Source organism: Phyllobates terribilis, unplaced genomic scaffold, assembly GCF_046119375.1.
Source record: "Phyllobates terribilis strain yellow unplaced genomic scaffold, ASM4611937v1 Scaffold_1__5_contigs__length_1240528914, whole genome shotgun sequence".
In the NCBI taxonomy this organism is placed as follows: Eukaryota; Metazoa; Chordata; class Amphibia; order Anura; family Dendrobatidae; genus Phyllobates; species Phyllobates terribilis.
This window is the reverse complement of record NW_027362761.1, coordinates 1,148,057,815-1,148,078,764: the sequence shown is the minus strand read 5'-3', so window position 1 is coordinate 1,148,078,764 and position 20,950 is coordinate 1,148,057,815. Positions and strand designations below refer to the sequence as shown.

At 44.3% G+C, this 20,950-nt stretch overlaps 1 protein-coding gene across 4 annotated transcripts in view; it reads right to left on the bottom strand.

The window, feature by feature from the left end:
* Window positions 1–20,950, bottom strand: part of EVC2 (EvC ciliary complex subunit 2) — a 232,255-nt gene that overhangs the window by 206,378 nt on the left and 4,927 nt on the right. For all 4 annotated transcript variants that reach the window (XR_012250759.1, XM_073648296.1, XM_073648303.1 and 1 more), the window contains exons 2-3: window positions 13,231–13,282; window positions 2,255–2,412 (exon numbers count right to left, since the gene is read on the bottom strand). Coding sequence is in view for 3 of the 4 variants with exons in the window: in XM_073648296.1 (XP_073504397.1) it covers window positions 2,255–2,412; window positions 13,231–13,282 (210 nt within the window). In the remaining variant the exon portion in view is untranslated. The remainder of the gene's footprint in view (window positions 1–2,254; window positions 2,413–13,230; window positions 13,283–20,950) is intronic.

Below are 20,950 nucleotides of genomic sequence, written 5' to 3'. Positions count from 1 at the left end.
ACTCTAACATTCTATGATTCTAAGAATACCCCTTTTATGGAAAGTAGTCATGACAAGTAGATTGATGACAAGCTGACCAATTCCCCAGTATCCCCTTTTACTAGTGCACTCATGAGGATTAGGAATATGAGGAGGGAGTGACCTTACTAATTAGTTTCCCCATTTTTCAGTACATTATATTTCAGTCACAACTAAACATTTTTCTGCAAAAAATAATCCATCAAAAATTCAAGGCTTTTTGAAGACGAGGCGGAAAAAATGAAAAGCTCAAAAAAGAAAAAATCACCACACCTTTAAAGGGACATTGGGCAATATTAATAGATCATGCATATTATTTGTACTTACATGGTGGCATCATACGACCAGTATTACTTCACTGACTACTTCACTAATTTTGTTAAAAGCTTTTTTTTTGTATATTTTTTAACAGAGAAAAGTTTGCTATATTGCATGTAGTTTCAGCAAAGCTGAATGTAAGAAAACTCGTCCCATGTCGGTTCTAATGTGACTTATATTTCCCTATAGCTACACGTGCATCACTTCTACTAAAAGAAGAAAGATTTGCAGACAGGAGCACGTCATAACAGAAATATAGTCACATTTTAAAGAGCAGCTGCTCAACTACCCATGAAGTAGAGCGGCAGAAAATTAGTTATCGATTTACACTGATGGAAACACAAATAATTTGTTCTGACAAGAGGGCACATTATTTTACCATAAATGTAGAGAAAGTAAAATTCAGCATCACCGAACATGACTTTGGAAAGAAGCAGAGAATATTGCACACACAGAGAGCAGGGACCTCAGATGTCACTTGCAGATGACCTGACATCCGACACACAGAAGCGGAAAGCGATGTCAGTCATACTGGTCAAAAGTACTTGCCAACTGAACAAAAACAAGGGATTATGCCTATTTGTATTTAAAGGGATGTTCCCAACAAAATGGGGTGGAAGATTAGAATGTCATTGTCACGGGTTTGACCGTGCTGTCTGATTTCCCATACTCCTGCACTGTTTACAAGCACTTCACCTTCATATGCAACAGTGCAGGTTTCTGCTAGCAGTGCAGGGGATAATCTGTTCTGTTGAGAGCTCATGGAAGCTTTCCTGCTTTGATACTCTCAGCTGTTTAGTGTTGGCCACTCCCCTCTTCTATGCCTCAGGCAAGCATGAATTGCCAGAGATAGCTTCATGCTCCATGGTTCAGGAACTGGTGGAGTTTTGTTGTTTGAGGAGGCGTTTGGTGTATTTATCTAAAGACTGTTGCTTGGTTTTGGTTGTATGCAAATCCACTTCTCCTGTTTTGGTTTTTCCCTTCTTTGACTTCCCACTGTTCCACTGTGTTGTTTGTGAGTGCATATTTGTTTGATTGTTTTTTTCCCCCTATCCCTCTATGTATTCCCTTGTTAGTCTGGTTGGTGTATTTCCATACACTACTACTCCGCTCTTCCCTGAGTGGGGGAAGGGAACAGACTTAGGGCGGATTCAAGAGCTCAGCAAGGTACATGGCCCTGGCGTCTTCATTCTTAGAAGAACTCCAGGGAGTAGGGATAGCTAGGACGCCCCCTACAGCTAGGGACAGGGAAGGAACCCCTGGCCCCGGGATATCTGACAAAGTCATGACAGTCATGCAATTTGGGGATACAAATTTTGCTATATCATCTCCTGTCATGTCATTCTTTAGTGAAATTTTATATTCCCCATAAAAAGAGTATATCTTTCTTAGAACTCTAAATTGTGACATCCTCTATCATTCCTAATGGAAATGCTTGAATACATTTACAACTGGTCACTAGCATTTATCTTGACAATAGAACATAACCCTACATGATGCAATCAGTGTGTCAGGATATAACCGAATGACAAGGAGAATGGTAATGCTCATACTGTCAAAGTATTAATATATTTACAAGAGGAATAGCAGAGAAATGAAACAAGGTAGAGATCTAAGAAAAGATGCTACAGAATTGTGGAATATTGAGATAGGTGAGGAAAACCAAGAGCACCTCTTCACAAATTAAAAAAACAAACAAAAAAAATAACAGTAAAAGTAGAGATGGTGCTGCTCGATATCCAGTCCAGTCCTCCATGACAGTCGGTCTTCACCGCTTCACCTGTCGATGCCACTGAAGGGTTATGACATCATAGGATGCAGGGTACAGAAGTGAAGACCCTGTTGTTACAAAGGACTGGACGTCGGACCAAGGCAGCGCAAACTGAATTGTTCATCTGCAATTAAATCCTTCACATACTCGGGAATTGTGGATCACTGCCACCCTTTTCGACTTTGTTCTTTTCATCCATGAAGGTAATAAGGCAGGAACTGTCTGTGTCCGCAGATTACCAGAAGATGCAGATTTTAGAATTAAGTCTACTGTCCCATTTGGCAATTTCTGATCAGTGGAAATATCTAGAACAGACAGACAATGGCATTACCACAGACAAAAAGAAATCATTGCATATTATTCAACTGGTTATTTCCAATTGGTTTTACAGTAATCACCCGACAATAAAATGCATTAAGTAGTTGCAACAGAAAGTAGCATCTTTCTTAGATTCAGCAGAGAAGGCAGCGGGAGGCAAGCGGAGGCATCAGGCAGGGCGACTACACGAGAAATGCCACTGCCAGGGTAAGGGTCGCTATAAAGGGAAGCAGAACAGCACAGGTCAATGGGAGATGGAATGGACACCTCAGTACAACCTGCCAGGCCCCATTATACAGTGCATCAATGGGGTCAATCGTGCTTTTGTCATGGGCTTGTAATCGACAGCACATATGTGACCAAAACCTTAAGAGTTTATCCAGTATAAGAAACAAGCTTCCTATTTTGTTCCACACAAAACAGACAAATAGCATCATCCTTGTCTATGGGTTGTGTCGGGTAATGCAGCTCTGACCAATAGACATGAGTCACTTTGCTTTCAGCCTCCTTTACCCAGTCACCCAGCGACATATACTATAGCTACAACCCTGTTCCCTGTAAGGGAATGGGCAGTAAGAGAGCGACAGACCCCGCACTACATATGGAGGACAGGTAGAGAGTGACAGACCACACACTACACATGGAGGACAGGTAGAGAGCGACAGACCCCACACTACACATGGAGGACAGGTAGAGAGTGACAGACCCCACACTACACACGGAGGACAGGTAGAGAGTGACAGACTCCACACTACACATGGAGGACAGGTAGAGAGTGACAGACCCAGCACTACACATGGAGGACAGGTAGAGAGTGACAGACCCAGCACTACACATGGAGGACAGGTAGAGAGTGACAGACCTTGCACTACACATGGAGGACAGGTAGAGAGTGACAGACCCCGCACTACACACGGAGGACAGGTAGAGAGTGACAGACTCCACACTAGACATGGAGGACAGGTAGAGAGTGACAGACCCCACACTACACATGGAGGACAAGTAGAGAGTGACAGACCTTGCACTACACATGGAGGACAGGTAGAGAGTGACAGACCCCGCACTACACATGGAGGACAGGTAGAGAGTGACAGACCCCGCACTACACATGGAGGACAGGTAGAGAGTGACAGACCCCGCACTACACATGGAGGACAGGTAGAGAGTGACAGACCCCGCACTACACATGGAGGACGGGTAGAGAGTGACAGACCCCGCACTACACATGGAGGACAGGTAGAGAGTGACAGACCCCGCACTACACGTGGAGGACAGGTAGAGAGTGACAGACCCCGCACTACACATGGAGAACAGGTAGAGAGTGACAGACCACGCACTACACATGGAGGACAGGTAGAGAGTGACAGACCCCGCACTACACATGGAGAACAGGTAGAGAGTGACAGACCACGCACTACACATGGAGGACAGGTAGATAGTGACAGACCACGCACTACACATGGAGGACAGGTAGATAGTGACAGACCTCGCACTGCAAAGATTGAGTCAACTTCTCAACCTTTTTATCTGGTTTTAGGTGTGATTTTCACATTGCCCACACCTGTTACTTGCCACAGATGAACGAGCATCACATGGAAACAATTTTTCCGGCACATTTTTGGGGTGAAATCATGTCCAATTTGCCTTTTTTTCCCTCTTTTTTTGTGTTGTTCCAATACACACAAAAGGAAATAAACATGTGTATAACAAAACATGTGTAATTGCAATCATTTTTTGGAACAATTTCAAGGGTGCCAATGCTTTCGGTCATTACTGTATTATATTTTCCAAGAGGAGTGTGGCGCCCCTGTGGGTCCAGTCGCATTATCCCCAAATCTTTATTCCCCAAATTGACTTTCCCTTTTCTTTGACTGCCATGGGCCACGGACCGGGTCACTGCCCCCGTGACTACCCCAATACAGGACCGGCCCGGCTACCGAGTACCCCATGGCCCCAGGGGGCGCGTCAAGAGCACAGAATATATCTGAATTATAAAAGTGCTAGGATTGAGTATCTGTCAGTCATGCCCCATCATTATCTTATATTTGACCGCTTACTCGCCAAGCAACATACAGAACCTTCAATTACACTTAACTAAGCAGAGTAATGGCCGCAGAGATGTTTCCCTGGAGCGCTATAAGTTACTGATCGAAAAATATCTAAAATGTGCACAAATATTTGTGGGTTTCACCTCTTCCCTGCAAAGTCAATAATTACGGCGGCCATATCCTCATGTTTAATGTGTTGCCTTCTCCGTTACTAATGCAGGTCAACCCTCAACAGCCCCTGACCTAACACACACCCTGCCAAACAACGCTGGTCTCTAAGATGCCAAACACTGCAGGACTTGCTAAACCTGTATAAACAGCCGTCATGGAGTCCTCCACTACAATGTGTGCATGGAACCGCACATACACAAAGCGGATTTATCCCATCAATGGCTGTGGCCGCACGCCAAATATTGACAGGCTGGTTTATTAGAGTATGCTACATGGTCATAATCCAGTGACAGAGTACGGATCAGCTAAAGAGTAAATACAACAATCTAAAGGGATATTATAACACAAAAGGTATAACGTTGTATTGCATTACAGTTAACCTTTTCAGGACTGATGATTGCAACCAACAAGCTTTCCGCAATGAAACATTAAAACTCTCAATACACGATCTACACCCAATGGAGCATGATGGATTCTACGATCTGTGCGCTCCACGTTTGCAGACCCTATAGCATGTATTCACAGCCCAGTGGACAGCGTCATATCACAAAATATAAGACAAAAATAAAGAGCATTTTTGAAAAAAATTGACAAATTCATTAACGTCATACACCATTTTGAAAAATTCTGTACAAAAACAATAAAAAGATAAAAAAGACGAAAAGAGTTAACTGACTTCAATAAATCACAAATAGTGAAACGGGTCATAGTCTATTACATTCTTGTACCCACCTGAAAAGACGGACACCACGAGTCAAATATTTCATACATTAGACTCCATTTGTCTAACGCTAAGGGATCCGACACATCTAAATCCCATTTTTCGACCATTGAGACAAAACCCATGGATGGATCAGGAACTCAGTGTGAACAGCCCTCTCCAGTTCAGTACGCATTAGTACTCGGCTGAACCAAGCGAGTATACTGTATGTACAGGTGTATTTGTATGGGGGTCTTGAGAGAATAATATAGCTTATAAATATCTAGATATGGTTGACAAACTTTATTTAAATATTTGTTTTCTGAACAACTTATCCAAAAATTACAGTCAGACAACAGTTTTTTATGCCGTTGAAAAATCATGAAAAAATCATTAAAATAATAAGTAAATAAATTTTAGAGCTAGAAATACTTAAAGGCGAGTTTAAACACATGACAATCCCACGACAATAGGGTTTTAAAAGTCCTGTAGCTGCTCTGGGGTCCTTGTGCACTCTCCATTTGCAGTCCGCATAACATTATCCACAGTCAGTTGGCAATATTATAAGACACCACCAGGACCAGTGCCAGCATCCGGCGATCTGGGGCCCATAGTGCACTGGGGGCCACCCTGCTCAGTTTTCAATTTGCGACATTCACCATACATGAGATGTGCATAGTGCACATACAAGAAGGGAGTTTCATACTGTCGGCACCGCCGCTGTAATCAAAGCTATCTCCAGTTGCAGCAGTTTAACCTCTTAGATGTTGTTCTTAATTATGACAGCGACTTTTAATAGGTGTGTAAAAAGGGGTTAAGGTCCCTTCCGGTGACCACCTTACCCTACAATGTGATGGCGAGGTACCTCTATGTAGTCTGTGACTGGGCTTCATAGGAAATTGGTTAAATTTACAATACACTGCAATATTACAGTATTGCAGTGTATAGAACAAGTGATTACAGGTTCAAGTCCACTAAGGGAACTAATAAAAAAAAATTATTAAAAAAATAATAAATATACTATTACATATCAGCCCTTTTGTAAACTACTATTTCATATCAGCCCTTTTGTAAACTGGTAAAGATAAAAACTATAGCTTGCAAAAAAAATCAAGTCCTAATACGATTCTATTGACTGAAAAATAAAAAAGTTAGAGCTCTTGAAAGAGGAGGAGGAAAAAATAAAAGGAAAAAAAAAAAAAATTGAAAATGAAGAGGGGCCCATTATTATTATTATTATTATTATTTATTATTATAGCGCCATTTATTCCATGGCGCTTTACATGTGATAGGGATATACATAACAAAAGCATTTACATAATCTTAACAAAACGAGTCAGCGACTGGTACAGGAGGAGCGAGGACCCTGCCCGCGAGGGCTCACAGTCTACAAGGGATGGGTGAGGATACAGTAGGTGAGGGTAGAGCTGGTCGTGCAGTGGTGTTTACTGCAGGTTGTAGGCTTGTCGGAAGAGGTGGGTCTTCAGGTTCCTTTTGAAGGTTTCCACGGTCGGCGAGAGTCTGATATGTTGGGGTAGAGAGTTCCAGAGTAGGGGGGAAGCACGGGAGAAATCTTGTATACGATTGTGGGAGGAGGAGATAAGAGGGGAGTAGAGCAGGAGATCTTGTGAGGATCGGAGGTTGCGTGCAGGTAAGTACCGGGAGACTAGGTCACAGATGTATGGGGGAGACAGGCTGTGGATGGCTTTGTATGTCATGGTTAGAGTTTTGAACTGAATTCTCTGGGCAATAGGGAGCCAGTGAAGGGATTGACAGAGAGGAGAGGCCGGGGAATAGCGGGGGGACAGGTGGATTAGTCGAGCAGCAGAGTTTAGGATAGATTGGAGAGGTGCAAGAGTGTTGGAAGGGATGCCACGGAGCAGGAGGTTGCAGTAGTCGAGGCGGGATATGATGAGGGCATGCACTAGTGTTTTTGCAGAGTCTTTGCTGAGGAATGCACGGATCCGGGAGATGTTTTTGAGTTGGAGTCGGCAGGAGGTGGAAAGGGCTTGAATATGTGGCTTGAAGGAGAGATCAGAGTCCAGGGTTACCCCAAGGCAGCGAGCTTGTGGGACTGGGGAGAGTGAACAGCCATTGACGTTGATGGATAGGTCGGATGGGGGATGTGAATGAGAGGGTGGAAAGATGATGAACTCTGTTTTATCCATGTTGAGTTTTAGAAACCTGTCGGAGAAGAAGGATGAGATGGCGGACAGACATTGTGGGATTCTGGTTAGTAGGGAGGAGATATCGGGTCCAGAGAGGTAGATCTGTGTGTCGTCAGCATAGAGGTGATACTGAAAGCCGTGAGACTATGAGCTGTCCCAGGCCGAAGGTGTAGATGGAGAAGAGCAGAGGTCCTAGAACTGAACCTTGGGGGACACCGACAGATAGGGGGCGAGATGAGGAGGTGGTGCGTGAGTGGGAGACGCTGAATGTCCTGTCTGTTAAGTATGAGGAGATCCAAGATAGAGCCAAGTCCGTGATGCCAAGAGATGAGAGAATCTGGAGTAAGAGGGAATGGTCCACTGTGTCAAAGGCAGATGACAGGTCCAGAAGGAGGAGGATGGAGTAGTGTCGCTTGGATTTGGCATTTAGTAGGTCGTTGGTGACTTTGGTCAGGGCAGTTTCAGTCGAGTGATGCGGTCGGAAGCCAGATTGTAGACGGTCGAAGAGGGAGCAGGAGGAGAGGTGGGAGGACAGTTCAAGGTGGACATGTTGTTCTAGAAGTTTTGAGGCAAAGGGGAGGAGTGATATGGGGCGGTAGCTGGTCAGAGAGGAAGGGTCAAAGGAGGGCTTTTTGAGGATGGGTGTGATTGCGGCATGTTTGAAACATGAGGGGAAGACTCCGGTTGTTAGTGATAGATTGAAGAGGTGGGTTAGGGTTGGGATGAAGACTGAGGTGAGGTTAGTGATGAGGTGGGATGGGATTGGGTCAAGTTCGCAGGTGGTGAGGTGTGATTTGGAGAGTAAAGAGGAGACTTGACCTTCTGTAATGGTGGAGAAGTGGGGTTTGGAGGAGGAGGGTTGAGTAGATATAAGGGGTTGTGTGGACTTTAGGCCAAAGTTTTGTCTGATGGTGTCAATCTTCTGTTTGAAGAATGAGGCAAAGTCGTCGGCTGATATGAGAGAAGAGGGAGGAGGTGCTGGGGGACGAAGGAGAGAGTTGAAAGTGTTAAATAGCTGTTTAGGGTTGTGAGATAGGGAGGATATGAGAGATGAGAAGTAGGTTTGTTTTGCTGTAGTGAGTGCGGACTTGAAATTAGTGAGGGATTGCTTGAATGCGATGAAGTGCTCGATGGAGTGAGACCTTTTCCATCTCCGCTCCGCAACCCTGGAGGCCCGGCGCAGTTCTTTGGTAAGTTTAGTGTGCCAGGGTTGCCTGTTGAATGTGCGAGGTGTGGTGTGTGTGAGAGGGGCGATCGAGTCTAGAGCTGCAGCTATTGTGGTGTTATATGAAGCAGCAGCAACGTCTGCATCGTGCAAGGAATTTATGTCTGTGAGAGGAAGGAGGGATTCAGAGAGAGAGTGTAGGTCAAGGTGTTTGAGATTTCTGCGAGGGTGTGTGAGTTTGTGGAGTGGGGATTGTGCACCCGGAGAGGAGAGGGTAGAGAATGTGAGGAGGTTATGGTCAGAGAGAGGGAGTGGTGAGTTAGAGAGGTTAGATAGGGAACAGAGGCGGGTGAAGATGAGGTCCAGTGTGTGGCCATCTTTGTGGGTGGGTGTGGAAGACCATTGAGTGAGTCCAAAGGAGGAAGTGAGGGATAGGAGCTTAGAGACAGACGAGTGGGGAGTGTCAATGGGGATGTTGAAGTCACCCATTATGATAGTGGGGATGTCAGTGGAAAGGAAGTGAAGCAGCCAGGTAGTGAAATGGTCTAAGAAGGTGGTGGCTTGCCCTGGGGGTCAGTAAACGACGGCCAGTTGGAGGTTGGAGGGGGAATAGATGCGCACACAGTGCACCTCAAAAGAGGGGAGTGTAACGGAGGGTGGCAGTGGGATTTTGGTGAAAGCGCAGAGTTCTGATAGGAGGAAACCTACGCCTCCACCATGTTTGCCATTGGGGCGGGGGGTGTGGGAAAGGTGGAATCCGCCATATGAAAGGGCAGCTGGGGAGGCTGTGTCAGAGGGGGTGAGCCAGATTTCGGTGATGGCGAGGAAGGAGAGTTTGTTTGTAATGAAAAGATCGTGGATGAAGGTAAGTTTGTTGCAGACAGAGCGAGCGTTCCATAGAGCTCCTGTTAGTATAGCTGAGGAGGTGGGTATTAGTTGGATGGGAGAATGAGAATTTGTTCCATTGAGAATTTTTTCCCCAAGGGCCCACATAAATCTGAGGTTGACCCTGCAGACCGCCGTCCGGGGTAATCCCCCAACATCCACTGCTTCTGGCAGCAAACGCTGCGTTCTGCCATCAAGCAGATCTATAAATCTTGTTTAGCAATTAGCAAATTGTAGCTGTGTCCAGCATAGAAAAATCTGCGGACGTATGCAGCTTTATTTTTTCTCTACATAATTAGTTGGATATTCTATTCAAGGATTTGGAAAAGTTAGGTGACTTCTATTTTTCAGATTTTTTTTTTTTATTTAATGGGAAAACACTTTTTAAGGCCTGTGAACTCCTCTACCCGCATGCATGTACCAATGGATAAGAAAATGCCGGGACTGTCCAGATTTTCCATAAACAGTCCCGATAAATCCACAGGGTTCGAGTGTCGAGAAGCCGTGAGGTTTACACAAACCTGCCCAAAAATAGTCGCTTTCACACATTTATGGGAGGTGCTAAATGGCCAGTTGGTAACTACGTCCATGTGATAATCAGGAGGCAAAAGATACAAGCCCATTCCTAAAAGAAACAGGCCTCATTATAAGTTCCCCGATAAACCCGCTGTTAAGTAAATAGCAGAGATCCCTCTTTCTGGTTGTGTCAAGCTATTTTCAGAGACCCTTGGAAGGATCCCATCTGAGATACAGAGGTAACAATCATTCAGCTGTTTGCTCTGTGGTTACTTGTCCTTGACTGTCCTGCCCGGCTCTATATTAATAGGATACACCAGACGGACACGCTTTCTTTTCTCCTGTAGGCTTTTATGGACAGTACCTACAGTTGTCACTACCCCTAGACCAGGCGGGGTTGGAGTGTACAACAGCTGCAGGCTTATGCTGAGGTACTATTTTGCTTGGACAGCAGATGGCGCTGTGATAACTGTCACAGTTTGTTGATGTGTGTATTTCTTTTCTGTACTGAATTGTATGACCTCTCAGGTTTATTTGTATCAGTTCTATCCTGCATATTATGATGATTAATATAATGTCTGCTGTCCACCTCAAGTAAAACGGTTGATTCTCCCAAATCTTCAAATTCTGCTGAAAGCTATAATATGCAACAATCTGTATATTCAGACATGTTTGACATACCCAGATCATTGCTAAAAATGACTTTTGTGGGGATCCCCTCTATCGGTTTTAACACACATCCGCGAAATATAGACCATTCTCAGATCGCAATAACTGGCCCGACCACCGGGTCTCGTGACCTGAACTAACTACTTCATACTAAGGGCTCATTCACACGTCAGTATTTTCCATGTACAGTACAGACCAAAAGTTTGGACACACCTTCTCATTTAAAGATTTTTCTGTATTTTCATGACTATGAAAATTGTACATTCACACTGAAGGCATCAAAACTATGAATTAACACATGTGGAATTATATACTTAACAAAAAAGTGTGAAACAACTGAAAATATGTCTTATATTCTAGGTTCTTCAAAGTAGCCACCTTTTGCTTTGATGACTGCTTTGCACACTCTTGGCATTCTCTTGATGAGCTTCAAGAGGTAGTCACCGGAAATGGTCTTCCAACAATCTTGAAGGAGTTCCCAGAGATACTTAGCACTTGTTGGCCCTTTTGCCTTCACTCTGCGGTCCAGCTCACCCCAAACCATCTCGATTGGGTTCAGGTCTGGTGACTGTGGAGGCCAGGTCATCTGGCATAGCACCCCATCACTCTCCTTTTTGGTCAAATAGCCCTTACACAGCCTGGAGGAGTGTTTGGGGTCATTGTCCTGTTGAAAAATAAATGATGGTCCAACTAAATGCAAACCGGATGGAATAGCATGCTGCTGCCAGATGCTGTGGGAGCCATGCTGGTTCAGTATGCCTTCAATTTTGAATAAATCCCCAACAGTGTCACCAGCAAAGCACCCCCACACCATCACACCTCCTCCTCCTCCATGCTTCACGGTGGGAACCAGGCATGTAGAGTCCATCCGTTCACCTTTTCTGCGTCGCACAAAGACACGGTGGTTGGAACCAAAGATCTCAAATTTGGACTCATCAGACCAAAGCACAGATTTCCACTCGTCTAATGTCCATTCCTTGTGTTCTTTAGCAAAAACAAGTCTCTTCTGCTTGTTGCCTGTCCTTAGCAGGGGTTTCCTAGCAGCTATTTTACCATGAAGGCCTGCTGCACAAAGTCTCCTCTTAACAGTTGTTGAAGAGATGTGTCTGCTGCTAGAACTCTGTGTGGCATTGACCTGGTCTCTAATCTGAGCTGCTGTTAACCTGCGATTTCTGAGGCTGGTGACTCGGATAAACTTATCCTCAGAAGCAGAGGTGACTCTTGGTCTTCCTTTCCTGGGGCGGTCCTCATGTGAGCCAGTTTCTTTGTAGCGCTTGATGGTTTTTGCAACTGCACTTGGGGACACTTTCAAAGTTTTCACAATTTTTCGCACTGACTGACCTTCATTTCTTAAAGTAATGATAGCCACTTGTTTTTCTTTACGTAACTGCTTTTTTCTTGTCATAATACAAATTCTAACAGTCTATTCAGTAGGACTATCAGCTGTGTATCCACCAGTCTTCTGCACAACACAACTGATGGTCCCAACCATTTATAAGGCAAGAAATCCCACTTATTAAACCTGACAGGGCACACCTGTGAAGTGAAAACCATTTCCGGTGACTACCACTTGAAGCTCATCAAGAGAATGCCAAGAGTGTGCAAAGCAGTCATCAAAGCAAAAGGTGGCTACTTTGAAGAACCTAGAATATAAGACATATTTTCAGTTGTTTCACACTTTTTTGTTAAGTATATAATTCCACATGTGATAATTCATAGTTTTGATGCCTTCAGTGTGAATGTACAATTTTTATAGTCATGAAAATACAGAAAAATCTTTAAATGAGAAGGTGTGTCCAAACTTTTGGTCTGTACTGTATGAGAAAAAAAAGTCCAATTATTCTGATCAGGGCGTGATCACAGTTTGTTCTGGGATTCATCCGTTACTGCGCTCCTTATTTCAGCCTACGGCAGAGCAGCAGTTGAGGTATTTGAGCACATGAGTATCCATCCATAAGGGGCCTGTACAAGGACATCAGATCTTAAAAGGGGGTTTCCCCATCTCTTAGAATTTTCCATTACATTAAGATCAGTGAAGATCCAATCTTTAACATCAAACCTAAGAACAAAGAGGACACAGTGCTGGTGTAGTGCTGCATTTCATATTCACTTTTCTTTGCACAGCAGCGCCCCCAACCACCCCTGGCTTTGCAGGGAACTGCAGCATCCAAGTGGCCAAGGAGCTTCCGCTTACGGAAAAAAAGACAGAAGGGGATGTCAGACTATATCAGCGCAGATTCCACTTCATTCTCAAGATTGGCGAGGGTCCGACTACTAGAGGTCAGATCTCAAACTATCAGAAAGTGATGGCATAGCGTTTCGCTATGATTTTACAAGATGGAAAACCCCTTTAAGGCAATTACCTGACATCTGTCTACATCAACTGGAAAAAGCATTGGACACCATAGTAGTAAGTGCCCTGCTGTCCCTACACAGAACTATGAAAAAAAAAAAAAACTGATGAAAATGGAGAAAAGACAAACCTTTATTAGATTCTGGTAAATCTTCAGCCATTATTGGTTTGTGATCCGATCTCTATAAAAGAAAAAGGCAATAATAATAATAATATTACTGGAGCAGAGATAAACCATGGCCATCACAGAGATATTTAAAAGGCAGCTCTGCCGTGACTGCATCCATACATTATCCTGTACACTACACGGCAATGTACTGCTTTGACCTTAGCTGTTGCTATAGCCTGGAGCAGTTATAAAAAGGATTGATGAACTCTTCTGTAGAGGTTGCGTTTTGCATGCAACTCACATGCAATATACAAGTCATGAGAGCATGATCAGCACGGATGTTCTGTAAATGTGTAGGAACCTGTAGACGGCGATTCCCAGATAGCTTCTGGAGCACAAGCATAAAAAGTGTCTTGTCTTGCTGAGCATTTTCTATGGCACAAAGCCTTGGCCCACCATGGGCATGATAGGTGTTCGATTTTGGTGCATGTTTAATATATTGGAGTATTCTTACAAGGGGCTGTCCAGAAAGATAAAAATTTGCCTATACCTATTAGGATAGCTGCCCAATGCCTAGATTTGAGCAGAAACCCAGTCTGGGAGAGGTATCATATTAGGTTAGGTTCCCAGCAAAGAAGGTCGCCTTGTCGTTGTCTCTTGGGCACACATCAATTGGCAAATTTATGCGCCAAGTATCTACATTTTTAAACTTATTTTCTATAGCAGCAATGCAATTCCAATTTCATATATTCCATATTTACATGCTGTTGCGTTACAGAGGGCAACTTTAATTTGTTAGGTGGCTCTCTTAGCTTGCACCTGTTCACATGTCTTTCTGTTTGGAAGTGAACGTCAGTCTTGATTTCAGAAAGGAAACCCCTCCATGTTGATACATGACTAGTGCTTGAAGGTTGTAGGTTGTCTGACTCAGTTTAATAGCTAAGCCCGACCTCTTCATTGTGATGCAGAAGGCGCTGGCTTAGCTATTGAACCAGACACCCAGCCCCTCTTCAAGCACATCAGTGATACGGGCTGACACAGGGTTGAGATGTACCTGGAAGTGGTGTCGACCGGAGCTGAAAATGGGACATCAGGGCAGATTACTTTGCTAGCTTACATTAGTTTCTGCAGTACTTTACAGACATTATAATCACTGTCCTCATTGGCGCTCATAGTCTACATTCCCTATCAGTAGGTCTTTGGAATATGGGAGGAAACCAGAGAATCCGTAGGAAACCCACAGAAACACGGGGAGAACATAGAAAACTCCTTGCAGAAGATGTCCTTGGTGGGTTTGGAACCAAGGACCCAAATGCTGCAAGTCTACAGTGCTGCTAACCACTGAGCCACTGCCACCTGTCCACTAACGGTATATAAAGGGATTGGCGTGCACACAAACGATGGGCGAGGTGCTGGTGGAATGGGGTATGATATCCACAGATCAATGAGTAAGAAATTCACTACACTCTCTGGGCTTCGGTGATGAACAGTTTATTTATATTCCGTGGCAAGTAGAATTCAAAAAAGTGCAGAAACATATGTGTGCTTGAACGTGACCAAAAATAGACAACGTTTCGACGCTTGTGGGTCTTTTTCAAAGCGTCATTAGACTGTAGAGTAGAAAGGGGAATTTCAATGGAACCAGGTCCAAGGATGAGAAAAAAAATTTCAAGAAAATGTTACCTGGTCAGAATGCACATCAGGGGACCAAAGCATTGCTTAATCTCACGGCATCAGGGTGCTCCCATGCCCTGTGATCTTTGTCCACTAACCACTGCCATCATAATGAAAGTACATTGATTGGCCTTTAAAAGTTGCAAAAAATGGATAAAGACAAAAATGAAGAGCATTCCTTTTTTTACGATAAAGTCATGAACCTCATGTGCCATTCTGAAGAAATAAAAAAAAAAACATCACCGAAAAAAAAGGCAAAAAAGAGGAAACTGACTTCAATAAATCGCAACTCATGAATCAGGGCCATAGTCTACGGAATTCTTGAAAAGCCGGACATCACGGGAAAGGAGCGAAAATAGAGCCAAATGTTTCATACTTTAGACTCCATTTGCCTAATCCAACGCTAAAGGATCCGACACATCTGAATCCCATTTTTCGAGCATTCAGATGAAACCCAAGGACGCAGTCAGGAACACAGTGTGAACAGACCCTTACTCTACTCTCTAGTTAAGAATGCATAAGTACTCGGCCGAACCAAGCGTACATGTGTATGGTGGTCTCAAGAGAATATAGCCGACAAATATCTAAACTTGGTTGTCAATTTAATTTTCTTTTCTGGAAAATTTATTCTAAAATTACAGTGAGAGAATTGGTTTTATGACGCATTAAAAAAATCATAAATCATTGAAATAATATGTAATATATTTTAGAGCTAGAAATACTTAAAAGGTGAGTTTATACATATGGCAAACCCACAACAATAGGGTCTTAAAATGTCCTTTGGCTGCTGTGGGGCACCTGGGGCAGCAGACCTTGTACAGCTTGTCCACACACCTCTAGTCCATGAGCAGTGAAGCCTGTGTAATGAAGGAGACCGGATGCAACATGCAGATAGACACGAAGAAGGAACAGCCAATTATCTATTTATTTCCCCTCATATGGCGGCCAATTGCGGTAGTTATAGCAACAGTTAAACAATGTGAAATGGAACACTCAAAAGTGAATTATACAACATAGAATATCTCAAGAGTCCTAGAATTCACTTTAACGTTATGGAACGTTTTTTGTTGATTATTCTCTTGTACACCCCCTTTCACAGGGGAGCTAACGTGCTGGTTTCTTCTCTGGTAATGGCCCTAGCGGGGGTTGTTGGTACTTCCCGCTAGGCCACAAGTCCTCCTGACAGTCTACCAGGGCCAGTTGGGCCTCCTTCACCCACCCTGTCTGTTGTCTTAGCCCAGGCCAACCCCTGTACTGTACGTCAGTGCTGGAAGCAATGGCCCGGCTCACTCATGTCTCCAGTTCACCACCACAGGCATCCTCTACCAGGCGGAGTATCCTCACGGATCTTTGGTACTTAACCGACGATGGGCATCTTCCAGGTCTGGGGAAAAGAGGGTTGTACTCTGGATCTTGACTAGCTTCATCTGAACTCTGGGTTTTGACTGGAGCAGGTCGACCGGTGTAGATCTAGTATTCGTGCTTTGACTGAAGTAGTCTGGGCCCTGGGTCTGACCTGGTACCGCCTGGGTCCTGTTAGCAAGCAGACAGCAGCCCACTGGCACACGCTTCGTAATGAGGCCTGTCACTAAGGCTGCAGCGTCTACTCCTGTACATGTCTGGAATGCTCTCTCCTTTTCCGCCAATGCCCGCTTCGGTTTGGCAAGCAGACCTTTTATACTGAGGAACTCCGTTATCAATGCCACCTGACTAGGTGTTACATCCAAACTCATTGTCATGGGTGTGTCAGGTGTAATAGACAGTCGCTCTGGTTCTGGCTGTAGAAGGTCACTGCGCTTGGCATTACAGACGCCTTCTTAATCTTTCTTCCTTTTGGACCCAGCGGTGACCTCCCTCCTGCTGCTGATTGACACACCCTTGCCTGGGAGTTAAAAACACTCAGTTTGCTCCAGGGAATCGCCGGTGATACTTCTATGTACCTCTGTGCGGGCTTGGAGCACCAGCAGTCGGCTAGCTTCTTCTCTGGTGCCCTTGGAGGACAGTTGGTGTTACTCCTCTGGTGTCTGCTCAAATTAAGTTTATCCCCTTTGTTGTCTTTAGTTTGTAGTGGAGCCTGACCAGTGCTCACCCTGTCCCTTCCCTATCTAGGGCCAAGCTCTAGGGACATCCAGGGCTTAGGGTCCTGCTCGGCGATAGATGTGGAACCTATATAGGGACAGTAGGGTAGGCAGGGTGATTTTAGATCTGCCTACTCCCCCTTTTCCTAGTGTTTGGGCTTCCTCCCCCTCCTCTCTTCGCGTTGCACTTAGTCTTTCCCACATCTTGCGTGACACTCATCCTCCCTGCAACTCTTCCAGTTAGTTCCGCATGGTCTCATCTGAACAGTAGATGGCATCCTTCTTGCACTAACAACACACAAAGCTGGGATTTTTCAGGAGTATTGTTACCTTCCTCTTACACCTGTAAAAGGCTCTAGCTTTACACAGGCTCCCCTACATTGGCACAGAAAGGAGCGTAAACCTCATACACTCACCATTCCTGTAGAGGTTTGGAATGGAGGGAGTAAACAAGCGCTGGGTCCTACTATCATAATGAGATTCCAGGAGCCCAGAAGCAGTGATTCTAAGGCGGAACTTCCATCTATACAGAACATGTGCACTTTGGTGATCGTGGTAGACAGACATCAATAGGATAGAATAGATTATTTGTGAATAATCATGTAAGAAATAGGCTAAAGGGAATCTTTTGGGTTCCTAAGATCTTCTAGTATTGGGTTAGTCAACCCAATAATGCAGTAAAAGTGGAGTCTACCTTTAAGGCTGCGTTAACCGCACTACGTCATTACCCGCCATATCTTAGTATGTAAATTGTTGGACCTTAACTAACAGAATCACATTCATCTTCCCTGACTAGTAATTCCTAATTTAGCGTTGCGATTGATACCTTTGCAGACTAGGTCAGAAAGCTGAATTGCAATTACAGCAGATAAAATCTCGGCATACATAATAAATCCAGTATTGTTACAGGCTTATATCCAGCAAGACATTCATACAGCAGTAATTCCCAAAGCAAGAGTCATTTCCATCAGACCTGAAAACTAATTTCACAAGTTATTACTGATTGAACTGAATATTAAATCACAATTAATGAAAATGAAGTTTTTCAGAGACCAGGGATCATTGATAGGAGCCAGAAGAGTTTTTAATACCAGACATGTTCACTATTTGCAGTTTTACAATCCATATTGGGCCGGTAAGTCAAACTTGCCAGCATTACTGGTTTTAACGGGTGACACTTTACTTTAGAACAAGTTTGGGGAAGCTGTTTCTGCCAGGGCCATTTGGATGTTTATACCATCCTTCAGGGCCATACAAAATTATCAATTTAAAATTTATCCTGTTATATTTGGTCAAACATTTAATTAACTCCCCACTAATGGAGCTGCTTCTCTTTGGTGAGGCTGTGAGGATAGGTGGTATTGATGTTGTTATTCACAACTAAATGTCTAGATTTGCGTCGGTCTGGAGAGCAGGCGACTCTTTGCGATGAATTTTGAAAAGAAAACGCTGGGGGCAAATACATCACAGGAGGGGGATGGGGGCAAATACTTCACAGGAGGGGGATGGGGGCAAATACATCACAGGAGGGGGATGGGGGCAAATACATCACAGGAGGGGCTGGGCATGTACATCACAGGAGGGGCTGCGGGCATACAGTCATGGTCGAAAGTGTTGGCACCCTTGAAATTGTTCCAGAAAATGAAGTATTTCTCCCAGAATTGTTTTGCAATTAAACGTTTTGTTATACATGTTTATTTCCATTGTGTGTATTGGAACAACACAAAAAACGTGAAATTGGACATCATTTCACACAAAACCCCAGCAAAATTGTTGGCCCCCTCCACTTAATATTTGGTTGCACACCTTTTGAAATAAATAGCTGCAATCAATCGCTTCCTATAACCATCAACAAAGCTTCTTACACCTCTCAACTGGAATTTTGGAGCCCTCTTCTTTTCCAAACTGCTCCAGGTCTCTCATATTTGAAGGCGTCTTCTCCCAACAGCAATTTTAAGATCTCTCCACAGGTGATCAATGGTGTTTAGATCCAGACTCATTGCTGGCCATTTCAGAACTCTCCAGTACTTTGTTTCTATCCATTTCTGTGTGTTTCTTGAAGTGCCATATTTTTGGGATTATAAAATGCACTTTTTCTCCAAAAAATGTGGGGGAAAAATGGATGTGCATGTTATCATCCGAATATAGCTAACCGGCTGCAGTGGAGCAGGCTCCCAGTGTCGCTGCTGCAGGAACCTTCTGGCAGCGGCAGCAGAAGTGGGGTGATGCTGAGAAGTGGGGCGATGCTGCAGGTCCCAGGCTGGTAGGAGGTGGAGTTCGGTGGTGTGGGGTCTTCGCCAGCATTTTGTGAAAGCCCGGAGCCCCCGCACTTTCCATGGTTTTCATGGAGGCGGCGCATGCGCAGACTGAGATCTTGGCACCGAACACCATCTCCTACCAGAATGGGGCCCGCAGCATCTCCTGCCGCCTCCAGCTTCCTGCAGCAATGACCCTGCCACCTGGAACCCCGCACCAATGCCGCTGCCGCCCCCCCAGGTAAGCTACCATAAAAGCGGATTATAAGATGCACCACTATTTTATTGAAAAAAAAAATCATTTTCCTCCACAAAATTTGGGGTGTGTCTTATAATCGGCAAAATACAGTATGTTGTTTGGGGTCATTATCCTGCTGGAAGACCCATGACTTTGGATGCATACCCAGCTTTCTGACACTGGGCACTACACTGCGACCCAAAATCCTTTGGTAATCTTCAGATTTCATGATGCCTTGCACACAGTGAAGTCACCCAGTGCCAAAGGCTGAAAAACAACCCCAAAATATATTTTAACCTCCACCATATTTGACTATAGGTACGGTGTTCTTTTCTTCATATGCCTCATTCCATTTTCGGTAAAGAGTAGAATGATGTGCTTTACCAAAAAGCTCAATCTTGGTCTCATCTGTTCACAAGAAGTATTTTGGGAAAATGAAGTCTAGATTTTTTATGCCTCTGTCAGCAGCTGAGTTCTCCTTGGTCTCCTGCCATAGCGTTTCATTTCATTCAAATGTCGATGAATAGTTCGCTCTGAGACTGATGCACCCTGAGCCTTGAAATTTTTTGGAACTTAATTGGGGCTGCTTATCCACCATCCAGACTATCCTGTGTCGCAACCTTTCAACAATTTTTCTCTGCTGTCTTCATCCAGGGAGATTAGCTACAGTGGCATAGGTTGTAAACTTCTTGATTATGTTGCGAATTGTGGACAAAGGAACAAAAAGATCTCTGGAGATGGACTTGTAACCTTGAGATTTTTGATATTTTGTAACAATTTTGGTTGTCAAGTCCTCAGACAATTTTCTTCTTTTTCTGTTCTCCATGCTTAGTGTGGCACACACACCAAAAATCTAGTCAACTTCTCATTTTATTTGGTTTCAGGTGTGATTTTCCTATTGCCCACACCTGTTACTTGCCACAGGTGAGTTTGAACGAGCATCACATGCTTAAAATAAAGTTGTTAATTTTCTGGAACAATTTCAAGTGTGCCAACACTTTCAGTCATGACTATATATACACAACACAGGAAGGGCTGGGGGCATACATATCACAGGAGGGGTTGGGGCAGGGCCATATATATTACAGAAGACTTTGGGGCTGTCACTACGGTCTTCGTTAGTGGGGCGGGAGTGCAGAGCGTGCCCACAGAGTACATCACTGGCCAGCAATCCCTTATTGCACATGCCGAAGTGTTCACTAGTGAACGCTGCGCACTCGCGCTGCAAGGAGCAATCAAAGTGCGTGTGGCTGGTATCCTGCCGGGCCAAACATTGCGGTCCCCGAGAATCTGCCTAGGGGCCAGAGGAAAGGAGGTCCCCCACCCTCGCTTTAGAATATTAGATATAAAGGGCTTGTGCACATGGTCATATTACAGCTCCATGCATGGGGGCTGTAGTGTAGCTTGATTTTCCCCCTTAAAAGACGACCTGCCACCAAGTCAAAAGTGGTCTTTTTTTTCCTTCCACTCTCCTGAGTATGTATTTCTTTTTTTTC